General features: G+C 36.9%; 1 protein-coding gene across 3 annotated transcripts in view; it reads left to right on the forward strand.

Moving 5' to 3' along the window:
• GRIA2 (glutamate ionotropic receptor AMPA type subunit 2) overlaps positions 1-16,492 on the forward strand; it is a 176,615-nt gene that overhangs the window by 126,614 nt on the left and 33,509 nt on the right. For all 3 annotated transcript variants that reach the window (XM_055085779.1, XM_007109898.4, XM_055085780.1), the window contains 5 exons: positions 242-346; positions 1,025-1,135; positions 2,652-2,858; positions 3,350-3,720; positions 8,449-8,647. In XM_055085779.1, the coding sequence (XP_054941754.1) occupies positions 242-346; positions 1,025-1,135; positions 2,652-2,858; positions 3,350-3,720; positions 8,449-8,647 (993 nt within the window). The remainder of the gene's footprint in view (positions 1-241; positions 347-1,024; positions 1,136-2,651; positions 2,859-3,349; positions 3,721-8,448; positions 8,648-16,492) is intronic.

Below are 16,492 nucleotides of genomic sequence, written 5' to 3' on the forward strand. Positions count from 1 at the left end.
ATTGTGATGTGACTTAACGATGGCCACTATTTTTTCCTGCTGAATTAGTCATTCTTGTTTTATCCCTTCTGTTTTATAAAGAGGGAATATTATTTCCTAACTACACAAAGGTAGGTTGAAGAGCAGAAACCTAATAAATGTCGTTTTCTTGACTTGCATCTCGGGGGAGTCATCTGGTCAACCACGCTGTATCTGGTGGAAGTGAATTTATAATTGTGCTCCTTTCCCATTTCCTCATTAGGTGCAGGTTGAAGGTCTCTCAGGAAATATCAAGTTTGACCAGAATGGAAAAAGAATAAATTATACAATTAACATCATGGAGCTCAAAACGAATGGGCCACGGAAGGTAAATCATTAGTGAATTGAAGGCATTCTCTCTGTGTGAGGAGGTGAGTTAGTGAACCCATCGCCTCATCTTCCAGAATCCTGGAGACATATATTCACATAGCTGGATTCAACAACTTCCAGAAACATATATTTTAAAGTATGTTTTCTAAATAAACTATTTATTTCTGGTAAATAACCCTGAAATGTAATTTTAAGATATAATAAATAAAACTGTTATACTTTTTTTTTTAGACAGAGGTAGAAAAAGAGTTTAATGAGAAGAAAAAGAACTGTTGCTGAAAGATTATGGTTTGGGAGACCAAACATAGCTGGTGCAAATGTGAATGTAACTGTTCAAGTCAACATTTTGTTTTTTCTTCTGTTATGGCTGAGATGCCATTGTTTGGATTTTATTTGTGTTTCTATATGATCACTCCCACACAAATTACCCTTGGAGAGTATGAAAAGTGAACACGAAGAGACAAGCCGTTTCTAAGAATTGTTTTTGTTTGTTTATTTTTATCGTCTCTTTCTATTGCTATTAGATTCACATGCATAAAAGGTACATCTGTGTTTAGAACAAGCCTAGTTAGTGTAGGTGTAATTTCAGATTCAAACATGGATTTGAAAATAACTCACTGCTTTGCCAGTAGGAAGGTCATATGTCCAGGTGCCCGCCTTCTGTACCCTTTTGCAGATCGGGTACTGGAGCGAAGTCGACAAAATGGTTGTTACTCTCACCGAACTCCCTTCTGGAAACGATACTTCTGGGCTTGAGAATAAGACTGTGGTCGTCACTACAATTTTGGTAATTAGCTACATATGCCTCTGTTTTACGTTATTTTTCTTAAGAAAAATATCTTTCAACTAGAATCACTGCTTATATTTAGGAGAATAACTGATACGGTGATGCTTTTGAATGTTTTAGTCATTCGCTACATGCTTATTCTGTCAGAAGGACTCACAAACACGAGCTACAGCACTCAGAATACGTCTTATCCTCTTCAGGACTGAACTTCGGCTTCACAGATAATTGGTAACCTGCTGCTCACACGGGTGAACATCTAGGGCAAGCCTGGAAGAGGCTTCCTTGCATTCCTCCCGTGTTTTACCTTTCCACTCCCACACGATTCTGGGTCCATTCTGTCCTTACGTTTGTTACATGGTTTAATAATGTTGTCAACTTCTCTATATTCCTACGGAAAGGTGAACTCCTGAAAGACAAGGGTGATCTCCCTTCTTTTTAATTCCGAGTCTCAACACAGTAGTTGGCACATAGCTAGTGCTAAGTGAATGTATATTGGCTGGATGAGACAAAATTGAACTGGATCTTGAACGTCGAGGCTTTGGATAGATGGACGGAAGATGTCGATTATGACAAGAAGCTGTTGGGGAAATGAAATGGAGGAAATAAGTGATTTTGCAGCAAAACAGTCTGATTTCGTTTTACTAAGTTGTGATGTAGTGAATTTGTGAGATTCATTACAGTAACAATATTGAGAAGAAAACATAGGTTAATAAGGGATTTGGATAAGAATATTGGTTGGCACTGGAAAAGTCTTAATAAATGTAAGCTAGACATTTGAGGATTTTTGCCTAAATCATGCCACTGAGGGGGGCTATCTCACTGAACCCCAAATATCCTCAGTGCCACTTTCCAGTGGAGAAAATTTGGGGGCTGATGTTGAGTCATGTGTTCATGCTTCCTTTTTATGGTGTTCACAGGGGGGGATGCTACTGCCTAGCTATCCATGTAGCATAATTCTAGGATATTCTACCTCATAGAGGAAGTGAGCTCTCAAGTCTGAGAGGGTAGATTCCATACATCACTATGGCAATGACTCTTTGAGTCTGGGCATCCCTGGTCATGGACCTGATTTGCACAAGAACCTTATCCTCGAACTCGTAGTGACACAGGGTTTGGGGTGAATGCTGGTTCATTGGAGTCAGGGTAGCCCTAACTTAGAATAAGAGAGTGGTGGATCCAGAGTTGACTAAAACAGATGTTAAACCACATTATTCCTCTCTAAATACTAGGATTACAAACACTACAAGGGGACATACTAGCAGTTTGTGCTTTTGAGTCTCTTGTTTACTTTGGTATGGCCAGGTGCCAGCCATGTGCATGAAATATAATGAAAGATAGATGAGGACCTTTGATCAGAAGCATTATGCTTAATTTTTTCCCAGTCGTATTTTCCACTATCTGTATTCTACAACATCTCTGGCTTCCAGGTAATAATTAAACCAGAAGATTTGAGTGGATGAGCGTAGATCAGTAACACAGTTGTTTTGATCAACTAGAGCACTTTCTTTCCATATAGGAATCTCCATATGTTATGATGAAGAAAAATCATGAAATGCTTGAAGGCAATGAGCGCTACGAGGGCTACTGTGTTGACTTGGCTGCAGAAATAGCCAAGCATTGTGGGTTCAAGTACAAGTTGACCATTGTTGGGGATGGCAAGTATGGGGCCAGGGATGCAGACACGAAAATTTGGAATGGGATGGTTGGAGAACTTGTATATGGGGTAAGTACTGCGCTTCTCAAAGATAAAGTCATTACGTTTGAACTCTTGTTGAGAGAATGCTTGCCTTCCATGCAAAGTACCAATGTCTGAGATTGTGGGTTTCCCACATTACTCTAGGAATGCTGTCTTATTTCCTTGTGCACATTTGAAGGTGAAGGATGAAGTCAGAAGCAAATATGCAGATGGAGACAGGCATTTCACCTGTCTTGAAGCCTATGGGCCATATGCATTGTTCAAAGATTGCCAAGGCATAGAGGCAGATGTAGTTATCATAATCAAGCCAGAAGGGTGTACTCTGTATTTATAAACAGGAGGGATATTTGGGGAACAAATTGCTTTTCTTCTGTTAAGTATTTACTGGGATTCCACCAGAGAAATAATTATTCCCACTTTCCTGATTTCCTTTCCTTCCCTTTGATCAAATAACGTAACCACAATTCCTTTCTGACCGTGACTCCTGGTTCTATTACTTTCCTTTGTTTCCCTTACAGAAAGCTGATATTGCAATTGCTCCATTAACCATCACCCTTGTGAGAGAGGAGGTGATCGATTTCTCAAAGCCCTTTATGAGCCTCGGGATATCAATCATGATCAAGAAGCCTCAGAAGTCCAAACCAGGAGTGTTTTCATTTCTTGATCCTTTAGCCTATGAGATCTGGATGTGCATTGTTTTTGCCTACATAGGGGTCAGTGTAGTTTTATTCCTGGTCAGCAGATTTAGCCCCTACGAGTGGCACACTGAGGAGTTTGAAGATGGAAGAGAAACACAAAGTAGTGAATCAACTAATGAATTTGGGATTTTTAATAGTCTCTGGTTTTCCTTGGGTGCCTTTATGCAGCAAGGATGCGATATTTCGCCAAGGTTGGTTACTCACCTGCTTCAACTTTGTGCATTTTAGGTCTCGAGTGGACATTCATGGTGTTTATGAATTCACTGTAAAGAAGTGAGCAGCCGCCGACTACCTGTCCAAGCAGTGTAAGACTCGTAAGGACAGACTCTTACCATCGGCATAAGCCTGTGAAATATTTGAGCAATGTTCTTTGAACGTTGATCCTATATTTCCCTGGTGAGATTATACACACCATGGAGAGGCTATAAAATGCATAAGGTTCCTATCATTCCATGCCTTCTTGGAGGGGTACCGTGTTTTTGCTGCATATTCTCATTTTACAGTCATCTGTGTGTTGATCCACAGACCTGTATATGGGAAAATGGGCAACATTACCTACTAACTACAAAAGCGACAGAACTTCATTTGCACACATCTCATCTCTCTCTCTTTTTTTCTTTCCCCCCATTATTAGCTCATGGAAATGACATGAGAGAGATATTTATAAAATTTGTGTTTTTTTAAAAGGTTAGGTTGTTGGGTTAAAAAGAATGTATGGTAATATATTTTCCAAGTATCTAGAAATATATAGGTGGGTAATAATGATGGCTGGTTGTTACAAACGCTTGTGCCATATTGAAGAGTAATACACACACGGGATGGAATGAATTCATACATCCCTAGTCTCATTATGACATTTTAATTCCTGCCCTAGAATGCCTAAATATAATGAATATATCACAAAACACACATTGCCTTTATTCATGTCACATACGTGATTAAGAATGATAGCCATGTCTGGTTCTTCAGAGGAATAAATCATACTTTTCCTAATGTGATTGCTTTCACATTTAAAGCCCGTATGATTATCGACCGACTGGCACATTTTAATTTGGGCTCAATTACCCTCCTTTGGTTCTATGGGTATCTTAATAACTAACAGACGCAATGGCTTCTTAAATACTGTTTCATTATTGTTAGTTTTTGAGCACTTTGGGGATAAGAAGTGATTAATTTCAAAAAACTTTATGTGAAGCTCAAAATTTTGTATCTTCTGCCATCTTTTTTGTATACCCCACCCATCAAGATAAAGGGAATATATCATGTATGCAGAAATTATCAGTGACTTACCTCTCAGATAGCAGGTCACATTCTTATGAATTTTATGGATCTGAACACTCTTAATTCCATCAAATTCCCTGTGGCTTCTCTATGGAACGGCACTAAATTAGAACTATATCAATGGTACTTGCATTGCGTATATAGAGAGATATATAATTTTAACGTATAGCATATAATAATTATTATTACATACTATATATATATAATTATGACCTCTGACAAAACATATAAGATTCATAGTTTCATCTCTATAGTTTATCTGATTGAACTTAAAGACATAAAGAGAAGTTTCTAATGATGAAGGAGGAAAATACTAACCAGATTGGAATCTCAGAGAACATTGTGGCTCATAAATAATAATGAAGTGATTCATCTCTGGTAAGAAGGCTCCTGAAGTATGATGTTACCATAGTCCTGAGATATCAGGCAATTATCCTAGGGCTCCACAAACTATGCTCTGCCTTTTGAATAAGCAGGAGAAGCATGTGAAGGTTCATTAGGACACAGGACATATTGACCTGGGTTCCCATCGATGGACCCAGGTTTGTTTGCCCCGCTCCTCATGCATCAGGGCTCTGAAGGTAATTGTTTGGGCATCCAGTGCTTGTCTTGGAGCAGAAAACATATTGACACATAGGAGCTGGAGCACAAGGGACATTTAACAATCTGTTTTCCCAGGGTCCACCATGACATAGTCACATTCTAATTTTCAACAAGCCTGCTTCCTAAAATATTATCTTTTTTCTTCACTTATGATTTCATTCATGAGTCATGACTCACTAAACTTTCACATGTAATCATTTTTATTTCCTGGTAAGATATATCAATTTTAGATAGCATATTTTTCCTTGTTATCATTTTTTTGGCCACAGAATATATATGAATAGATATATATATGCAAAATTCACTTTATTAAAATTTTCAAGCATATATATCTTTCACTTTATGGTATATGTGCATTTTTACCAGTTGAACTTACTACGTAATATTGGCAAATTCAAGGATTTTTTTAAATGAACCAAACTATCATTTTTTAGAATGCAATGATGGTAACTCTAGATTAAGAAAGACTAGAGCAGCTTAGTTTCTAAAAAAACTTAATAATAATGTATGAAATCCACAGATCACTTTAGAGATGCTCTTTATATATTTTAAATGATATTTATCAACTTTTTCCAAGTAAAATATGATATGGAACTCTATTATTTATATGAATAGAACACATTTAAATTTTAATATAGAATGGTTTATTGACGTGAATTGGTCATTGCCTGAAATTAAGTTTAGAATATGTTAACTATAGTTTTGTGAAGACTAGGACCACAGAATTATGAGAGCAAAATGTTGTAAAGTTGACTCTTATTCTCCGGTATTCTTCTTTTTTTTTTTTTCCCCCTGATATCCTCAAGGGATTCAAATGATTAAAAAATTGCATTCTTAAAATAATTATTTAATAGAGATTAAAAAGAAATGGCAGAATATGTGCATTTATTTGCTCCATTAGTGCAGATACTGAGAGATGAAAGTTTTATTTTTAATTAGAAAAACTTTTTTGTCTGTCACCATGAAACATAATATTGAATTTGCTCCTCTGCATAAAATTTCTCAGAAACTCATTCAGAATCATAATTGATCCTTGGAAGACACTTACAAGTAAATAATAAATTGCTCAAGAATTTTCTGTTTTGAATGATGCACAAGTCAAATAAATTTGGGGGGTTATCTCACACACTCTAAATAAACTGGCATATTTAATTAAATTTACAACTAGAACAGAATGACTTATAAAAATGTTTCTCAAATATATTACAAACAAACCTGAAATGTATAGTATCAAAAGCAATTACCATGCAATCAGTTTTGTTTTAAGGGCTGTGAGTAGTCAGATACTGAATCTACCCTCTTTAGTATGGGGTACATGTCATATAATTATACCTTCCATTGTGATGGAATAAATAGTGAACATTTTGAGAGTGGCTGTGTCTACATAGGGTTTCTCCAAAATCAAAATGTATTTAATATCCTTTTCAGAATATAAATGAGACTTGTTTAACTTTTTTCCATTCTATCATATTTGTTTCATTCTTTGCAACTCTTAGAGAATGGTAAAGGCTCTTAATTATATATATATATTTTTTCATTGCTTGCATGATTGTGATGGAATAAATAGTGAACATTTTGAGAGTGGCTGTGTCTACATAGGGTTTCTTCAAAATCAAAATGTATTTAATATCCTTTTCAGAATATAAGTGAGACTTGTTTAACTTTTTTCCATTCTATCATATTTGTTTCATTCTTTGCAACTCTTAGAGAATGGTAAAGGCTCTTAATTATATATATATATTTTTTCATTGCTTGCATGCTCTCTCTCTCTTTTTCTCTTTTATTTTAGCTGCAGATGTTTTTATCTAAAAATCTTTACTTTTAGCTTCACCCCTTTTCTTGACTGCTTGAGTAGTTTATTCTACAAATACGACCTAATAATTTGATGTAGTATCTATGTTTCATCAAAAATATTTCTTGTTATTAATTGTCAGGAGGTTTAGTTTAGGTCATGAATTGGCACATTTTCATGATTTAAATTTTTAGAAGTGTTACCTCTTCACTGTAGAAGGTTTAATTTTTAGGCATAACAGAGTTGTTAACAAAAAAGAAAAAGTTATTATATTGGTGTGTTAATACTACTCAAATACCATTATATGTAGAACCCCACCAAATCTTACCAAATAATACCCTATGTATCTCTTTCTGTATCTACATATCTACATTTATCTACCTAGGGTTTATCTACCAGTAAATTACTGGGAATCAATTAAGGTTTTGAAAAGTATTTTAAGTAAGAATTTATGGTCACAGAGATATTGTTATTATATTTCAGACTAGGAATTTATATCTTGGCAAACTTTTACATGTCTAATTTGTTCTCCTTGAGTTTTCTTTTTTTTCTTAAGCAGGAGGCACAAAGGAACAGGGTCATAGCTGTCCATGCCCTGAAGCATCAGATTTGGATTCATTAAGAATATTTTATGTCATACTTTGTTTGTAGCATCACTATTTTCCATTTTTATCTTGTACTGTATCTAAAACCTATGTTCCGGCACAAAAAAAATACCTAATGAAATTCTGGACCTTTTTTGAGCGTTTTGGAACTTCATTGGCTGGATTAAAAGGAGGGTTTTTTCGGTGTTTAAAGCCACATCTGTGGTGCATACTCTTTTATTTTTGATATTTGATTTTGTTTGTCAACGTTGTTCTGAGTTTTGCTGTTGATCTTAGATTCTATTGTTCGTTTACTTATGTCATGAGTGGATAAAGTAGTATGAGCATTGGATAGATTATTTGCACATTTCTTGAAATTGCCTGTTACGATATTTCATACCATAAACTATTTGGCCACGATAACTATGAAAGAATCTCAGGAATCTGAAGTTCTGCCTCTGGCTGTCTCATCAAATCTAGCAAATATGTACTCCTTGCCCAGAGGTTTAATAATTTCAAGTATCATCAACTAGCAGATATATTGAAAAGTATAAAGTTAAATATTCCCCTATAAATCGATATTTGCATAATACTGCTAACTTGTTTTCTTACGGGGTCATTCATTTCGCTTTACAAATCCATTTCGTACTTGTTATCAGATCCCTGTCTGGGCGCATTGTTGGAGGAGTTTGGTGGTTCTTTACCCTGATCATAATCTCCTCCTACACGGCTAACTTAGCTGCCTTCCTGACCGTAGAGAGGATGGTGTCTCCCATTGAAAGTGCGGAGGATCTTTCTAAGCAAACAGAAATTGCTTATGGAACATTGGACTCTGGCTCCACTAAGGAATTTTTCAGGGTAAGAGATTCTGCTTCGTAACTTCTGATTTTGTTCTTGCAATTAAACTTTGTGCCCCCTTGCCCCTCCTCCCATGGTCTACACAAAGGTGCTGTGTGCTAGTAACTGCCGTCCCTGTCTCTATTTTTTTTAAATTTTTATTTTATATTGGACTATAGCTGATGTACAATGTTGTGCTACTTTCGGTTGTACAGCAAAGTGATTCAGTTATAATATACATATAATCTATTCTTTTTCAAATTCTTTTCCCATTTAACTTATTACAGAATATTGAGTAGAGTTCCCTGTGCTATACAGTAGGTCTTTGTTGGTTGTCTATTTTGTATATAGTAGAGAGTAGAGTGTATGTTAATCCCAACCTCCTAATTTATCCCCCCTGCCCTTTCCCCCTTGGTAACCGTAAGTTTGTTTTCTATGTCTGTTTTTAACCTTGTCTCTACCCTGCTCCCTTCCCTACCCCTATACTTAACACTACCTCTATCCTTTTGTTTGATTCCTGACTCCTTTGGAGAAAAACACTTTGTTGCAAAGAAATCTAGTTTTAAAAAAAAATTGATTGTCTTTTTGGAACAAAATTGAAGCAAAGTATTAAAGTTAGGTGATTATTTTTAAAAGAAAAGGATGTTGTATTTCATTTTATGTTAAAGCATGACTTCCATCTATCTTACATAATTTACAGCTGAAAACTCACTTTCCAATCCATTATGTTAATTCTAAGTCAGGAAACAGATTGTGTTCATATGTGGAAATTCCAAACTTTCTGTTAAACCCTCCAAGAAAAGGCTAACAAAGGCCTGCAACTTCTTGACTTTTAAAATGGGAATCATAATTATAATGTGTCTATTAAATGTATTTTAGTTTTTAAAAGCTCTGTGGCCTTATTACGCTCTCTGTTTAGGGGCACCAGTCCAGAGGCTGATGTTGGTATAACTTTCTTTCATTATACTATTATCTCTCTATAAGAACTCATTCTTTTAAAATGCTTAAATATAGCAGATAAACTTTGGTATTGACATTAAGCCACATACGTGGCATATGATGATCTCTGATAATCCAACTTTGAGTGTACCTAAGTTTGAGTGAGATCCAGGCCACTTTAATTCTGAATTAGGATTAGGACTTTCAACTTCCTGTTGAAGTAGTAGACTGTAATTTGAAGACTGTCTCCTTCTGCATTGCCACCGGTCTCTTTTCCAAATAACATCAGTTGTGCTCCAGATATCACGGGAGAAAAAGTGGTGTTGTCAGACGGCTGACAACAGAAAATAACTTGGCTGTATGTGGGGCGGGCAGGACCTTGACTCTTCCACCAGGTACCGCGACGTAAGCTGAGAGTGTGGTCCATCTGTCAGCGGGTACTTTGACTTTGATGCTGCATGTGAATGTTGTAATGCAGATTTGTTACTAATGACAATTTACTGCTACTTCTGAAAGTAGTTGCAATACTCTTAATATAACACAGTGCTCTAGCCTGATCATAACAATGGACCTATTAAAATAAATTAGAATATTGCATGATTCTCAATTAGAAGTGTATTTTGAAACATTTCTAAATTGTTTGTGTCCCGATAGGGCTTGCTTTTATTTTACTGGTATATTTTATTGGTATTCCGCACTCTTGAAGTAAATGAGCCCTATGAAGGAGGCAGAGACTTGTTAGATCGTGGTTTACTTAGCGCTCCTTATATTGATTAAAATAACCTTAATTGTTTCCAGACACTGTCTGTTGAGAGTTCCTCTCATTAGCTTGTTTGGACAACAAGAGGACCAACTGTTCTCAGCAACTGCACGTTCAGGATCTCAGAGCTTTTCAGTGTACCTGAACTCGATCCTAGAAACACGTGCCTTAATGAGCGGGATGCCAAGATTTCATGATTAGAATACGCAAATTCCCCAGCAGACAGGGTGAGAAGGCTGTGTGACTCTGGGCAAACGATGCTGCTACTCTTGTGTTTCAGCTCAGTAACCCCGTGGAGACTGTGGTCGCCATGTGCAGCACACACGCACACACACACACACACACACACACACACACACGCTGACATATCTGTGGGGTGCCATTCGCCTATATAGGATTGTGGTGCTTTCCTTCCCTAGAATAATAGAGAAGTGATGTGAGTATTTCGGCAACCTGATAACTTTTATGAGTATAGTTTCCCAAAGCAGTTTCTTACGCATCATCTCTGAATCTCACAGTATTTCTGTCTGATAGTTGGGGCGATCACTTTTGTTTGCATGTTGTGCATTATTAAATATAAGCTCGGATAAATGTGAGGATTTGACCAAATTCTAGCAGATAGCAAGTGTGCTGAGGACGTTTACTCCTAAAGAGTGCTTTCCGTACACTGTTTTTCCTTCCTTCCTCCGTATTTACCTCGCTGCTCTCCTGCTCCGTTTCGGTCACCTCCGTGTTTGCTTATGTCACGTTAGAGAATTATAATGGTGGAAATCCAGACAGGACCTCGCAGTTCTCTCAATGCACCTTCAAAAGGAATTGCTGATGCATGACCTTGGCTAGGTCTCAGTGCTATAGCATAGCAGTCAGCTTCTCCTTATCTAGAGCAGGAAGGTGTGGGCTCAAAAGTACTTAAAAGCCACACTGTTCGTTCTGTTTGTACCAGTGAAGGGAGGCTTATGGAACAGCACACATCGCCAAAGTGAATAGGAGCTTGCCTGTTAATTCCACCATTAAAACATGGCATGGCGGTGATTTGGGAAAGTATGTACAAAAGGTATGTTTCTTTAAAAGTTGGATTAAATTAAAAGGTGCTGCTAAATTGAGTGATTTTGAATAGTTTTTTTTAACTGTATTAATGTTGGATAATTGGGTACCACGGTGACAATAGTGAGGGCAATCTTAATTTTGCTTCTGACTCTCAAAGGTGTTTTCAGGGATACTCTGGCTTGCAGCAGTAGCCATCGCGTCTCACACCTTTCCCCACAGAGTTTATTGCTTTAGTGTACGGAAATTGAATAACAAATTCCCTTTTGTAAAAAAAAGAATTTCTCCTTATAGAGTGTTATTCCAAGCGTATTGGATGAGATGCAGCTAATTCATAGACATTATAAAGGCAAAATAGAATTGATTTTCACTGACATTTTTTCCCCTTAAAACCTAGGTTATATACTACAATCTGTCTGTTGGCAGTAGTCTGGTTGAATTTCTAAGCTTATGGTGGAAAGAGGTGCAAAGGAAATGCTCCTTGCTTCTGTTCCTAAAATTAACATTCACCACACACTTGGGTCGTCCTCTCTCTCAACTGCCCTTTAACCTTAGGGGCGTCTGGGGCTCCTGGAAGGTGGGTGCAGGACACGGTGAGTGAAGGGAGACGGACCATCGTGGTGCCCGATCCTCCAGGAGTGGTGATGCAGAGGGAGTGGGCTGGCCCCAGACTGAGGACAGGTACTGTGCTTTTGGTTCTCTGACTGTCTCTTATATTTAATACTTACTCTCATGCCCGAGACAGCTAATTACACGTGGAGGACACAACTTTTACCAGTTGCTAATACTTAACGTTCTAACAGTTATCTTATGTTTCCTAATGTGGCTTAATTTGGCTTTACTGATAGCTTTTTGTTTCTTATGCTGTTTATGAAGAGGGGTTTTATCATTTATATTATTATAAACTTTCTACTATCACAGTGTCTATCAAGTCAGCTTTCTGATTTTATCACAGCAGGAGCTTTGGATTTAGCCTTTGGAGAAACTGATTTGAGAAGGTAGTCACTGTCTGAATTTTAAAGATGTATAACTAGCTAAAAGATGGAAAAATGACTTGTTTAAGACCATTTAGAGATTAAAGGGCCAGTTTTAAAACAGAATTCAGAGTTCTGAGGGCCTAGTCTTTTGTCTCAGTATTAACTAATGTTTCCTAAAGATACATCTTTGAAGGGATGAAAGCATCTTATATCAAATTATAAGAAGAATATTTCATCTCATTTATAGGAATCTGTTTTGTCAACGTTAAGATGATAATTACTCAATTTAAATCTAAAGATTTTTAAAATCAGATTTCAGGTACATAATTTAATATTTATGGTTTATATTCATATGGTTTTAGGGAAGTCAGCGTGTGTGCATTATTTTTAGAATTTCAATTTAAGCTGTAAATTTTCTAATTTAAAAATCTATATGTTCTTTAAGTGATAATCAGTAAAACAAATATGAATGGAATATTTACTTTGTTGTGCTAGAGAGAGTAAATAGGGGGCAATCTTGTAACCCGCAAGACGTGTGAGGAAATAGACCCTGCATCTTACCTTTCCCGAGTTTTCTGCTCACGGAACCCGTGTACATCCTCGTATAGAGTGAAAGATAAAGTCTGACTCATTTTGGAGCTGCTGATCTTGCCTAATTATAGCGCCACTGTAACACACCTATAATTAAGAAAGAATTAGGCTATCAATTATACACCACTATTTTTAGACTTTCACATTTTGATAATTTCTTCTCTCAATAAAAGAGGACAGATCTTGAATTAGATGAGCAGAAGATGATTTTGTAAGAACTATATGTGCATCATTTTCCTACAGAAACTCAGATGTGGGGAATAGAAAATGGCTTTTTTTGTGGTATGGAGGACAGATCTTGAATTAGATGAGCAGAAGATGATTTTGTAAGAACTATATGTGCATCATTTTCCTACAGAAACTCAGATGTGGGGAATAGAAAATGGCTTTTTTTGCGGTACGTGGGCCTCCCTCCGTTGCGGCCTCTCCCGTTGCGGAGCACAGGCTCCGGACGCGCAGGCCCAGCGGCCACGGCTCACGGGCCCAGCCGCTCCGCGGCGTGTGGGATCTTCCCAGACCGGGGCGCGAACCCGGTTCCCCTGCATCGGCAGGCGGACGCGCAACCACTGCGCCACCAGGGAAGCCCGAAAATGGCTTTATAAATAAACCTATCATTGGCCTGGCAATCCGTGAAACAAAAGTATTAACTTGAAAAAAGGAAGTACTTCATGCCTATCCTAAATCCCACACTGCAATCTGTTTATCTTACTCGGTGTGTCTCTGAGTAAGTGGTCTCCTTTAATTATGCTGGCGTTGCAAGGAAGAGATTCTAACCTATGGTCAAAATAAAGGTATTCCCCTTCTCATTAAATGAAGTTAATTATGCCGTTCTCAGAAGATTGATTTAGTCAGATAATAATCCACAATAATCCATATTGTTGTTATCCAGCATTGTAGACTTTTCACAGTTTCCAGAGAGTATAAATGATAGATAAATACATAGTATTAAGGCAGGTGTGCCTTACCTGACTGAAAAGGCTGGTTTGAAATTTTCCTTTACCATAGAATAACCACAAATACAAGAGAATTACAATAATGTATCCTTTTAAAGGATGATTTCCTTACTGATATTTTATAGAACAGATTTCACTAATTTGTGGTGGTTCTCCATACTTATTTATTTCTGGTATAGCTAAAGATCTTTCTGCCATAGTTTCCTATATATCACCTATTTCTGTGTGGGTAGAAATATGTATATATACCTAGCTTTGTATATATAAATGTACAAATACATACACATATTTCTTAGCTTTATATACATGAATACATGTACATCCATATATCTTTCAAATATTATGGAGATGAAGTGGGTATAGTTGACTATCCGTATGTTACTAATATCAAAATAGACCCTTTACAGATCTTTCAGTCATGCTTAACTCTTTAAATAGTTTCTAAAACACTCAGTACTAAATCAATGCTGAATGTGAATAAATTAGCAACAAACAGCACTACATAGATCTGTTCTAAGTCACTCTGGGGTGGCGAGTCATATTATTACAGATTTTTCTTCCTTAGTTTTTTGGGGCGCTTGATTGGTCATGAAAGTCTGCACAGCTGGCAATTCTGCATGTCCAAGACTTCTCTAGATAATCCAGGACAAGTTCAAATCATTTGCTCCCTGCTTGGCAGTTTTCTTTCTCTGGCATTTTAAATGTTCTCACCATTCCACACAGCATCTGAGGACAGTATTGAATTTTTTTTTTAATGATCGTATTTTTAATGCAGTATGACATATAAAGTGCACAGATCTTAAGTGACAGCTCAATGAATTTTTACATATATATGCACCCATATAACCATCACTTAGATCAAGATGAGGCTCCCAGTCCATACTCAAACGTAGCCACTCTTCTGACTTCTGTCACAAAAGTATTCTACTTTTGTCTGTTCTTGACCTTCCTGTAAATGGAATTATACAGTCCATAGTCTTTGTGTCTGGTTTTATTTGATCATCATAACGTCTATGAAATTCACTTATGTTGTTGCATGTAACAATAACAATAGTTTGCTCTTGTTTTATTACTCTGTAGTATTCCATCAGATAAGTATATTATAATTGATCCGTTCTACCATTGGTGGACATTTGGGCTGCGTATAATTTTTGGCTTTTATGTCTAAAGCTGACATGAACATTCCTGTACATATCTTTCAGTGCACACGTGCACTCATTTCTCTTGGGTTTATACATAAGAATAAAACAACGAAATTATAGGATGGATGCATATTTAGCTGTGGAACATATTGCCAAATAGTTTTCAATAGTGGTTGTAACAATTTAAACTCCCAGCAACAGCGTATGAGAGTTCCAGTTGCTCTACCTCCTCAGAAGTACTAGGTCCCACGAGCCTTATTAGTTTTAGCCAGTCTGGCAAGTGTGTATTTCATTGTGGTTTTATCCATTATGGTGAGTGTGTATCTTATTGTGGTTTTAATATGCATCTATCTGAGAAGGAATGTTATATGGAAACCTTTTTGTATCTTTATTAACCATTTGGAAATTTTCACCTGTTAAGTGCTTGTTCAAGTCACTTGTTCCTATTTATTGGGTTGTCTGTCTTTTTCCTATTGATTTGCTGGGCTTCTTTATATTTTAATGATATGAGTTTTTGGTCTGATGTATTATTATACACACCTTCTCTTTGGTTTACTTTTCCACTTTCCAAATGGTGACTTTTGAAGACCAGAAAGCACTAATTTTTATGAAGTCCAATATACCCATCTTTTCTTTCATGGTTAAGGATTTTTGTGTCCTGTTTAATAAATCTTTGCCCAAATATTATGAAGATGTTCTTAACTTCTACTAAAAGCTGGTTTTACCGTTCACATTAGGCATACAATCCATCTGGCACTGATATTTGATATGGTGTGAGACAGTAGCCAAAGTTCATTTATTTCTTTTTTAACAACTTTATTGGAGTTTAATTGCTTTACAGTGGTGTGTCAGTTTCTGCTGTATAACAAAGTGAATCAGCTCTACGTGTACATATATCCCCGTATCCCCTCCCTCTTGCATCTCCCTCCCAATCCCACCCCTCTAGATGGTCACAAAGCACTGAGCTGATCTCCCTGTGCTATGCAGCTGCTTCCCACTAGCTATCTATTTTACATTTGGTAGCATATATATGTCCTTGCCACTCTCTCACTTCGTCCCAGCTTGCCCTTCCCCCTCCCCGTGTCCTCAAGTCCATTCTCTACGTCTGCGTCTTTATTCCTGTCCCACCCCTAGGTCCGTGAGAACCATTTTTTTTTTAGATTGCATATATATGTGTCAGCATACAGTATTTGTTTTTTCTCTTTCTGACTTACTTCAGTCTGTATGACAGACTCTAGGTCCATCCACCTCTCTACAAATAACTCGATTTCGTTTCTTCTTATGGCTGAGTAATATTCCATTGTATATATATGCCACATCTTTATCCATTCATCTGTCGATGGACACTTAGGTTGCTTCCATGTCCTGGCTATTGTAAATAGAGCTGCAATGAACATTTTGGTACATGACTCTTTTTGAATTATGGTTCTCTCAGGGTATATGCCCAGTAGTGGGATTGC

The sequence above is a fragment of the Physeter macrocephalus genome, chromosome 7 (assembly GCF_002837175.3).
Source record: "Physeter macrocephalus isolate SW-GA chromosome 7, ASM283717v5, whole genome shotgun sequence".
Lineage (NCBI taxonomy): Eukaryota > Metazoa > Chordata > Mammalia > Artiodactyla > Physeteridae > Physeter > Physeter macrocephalus.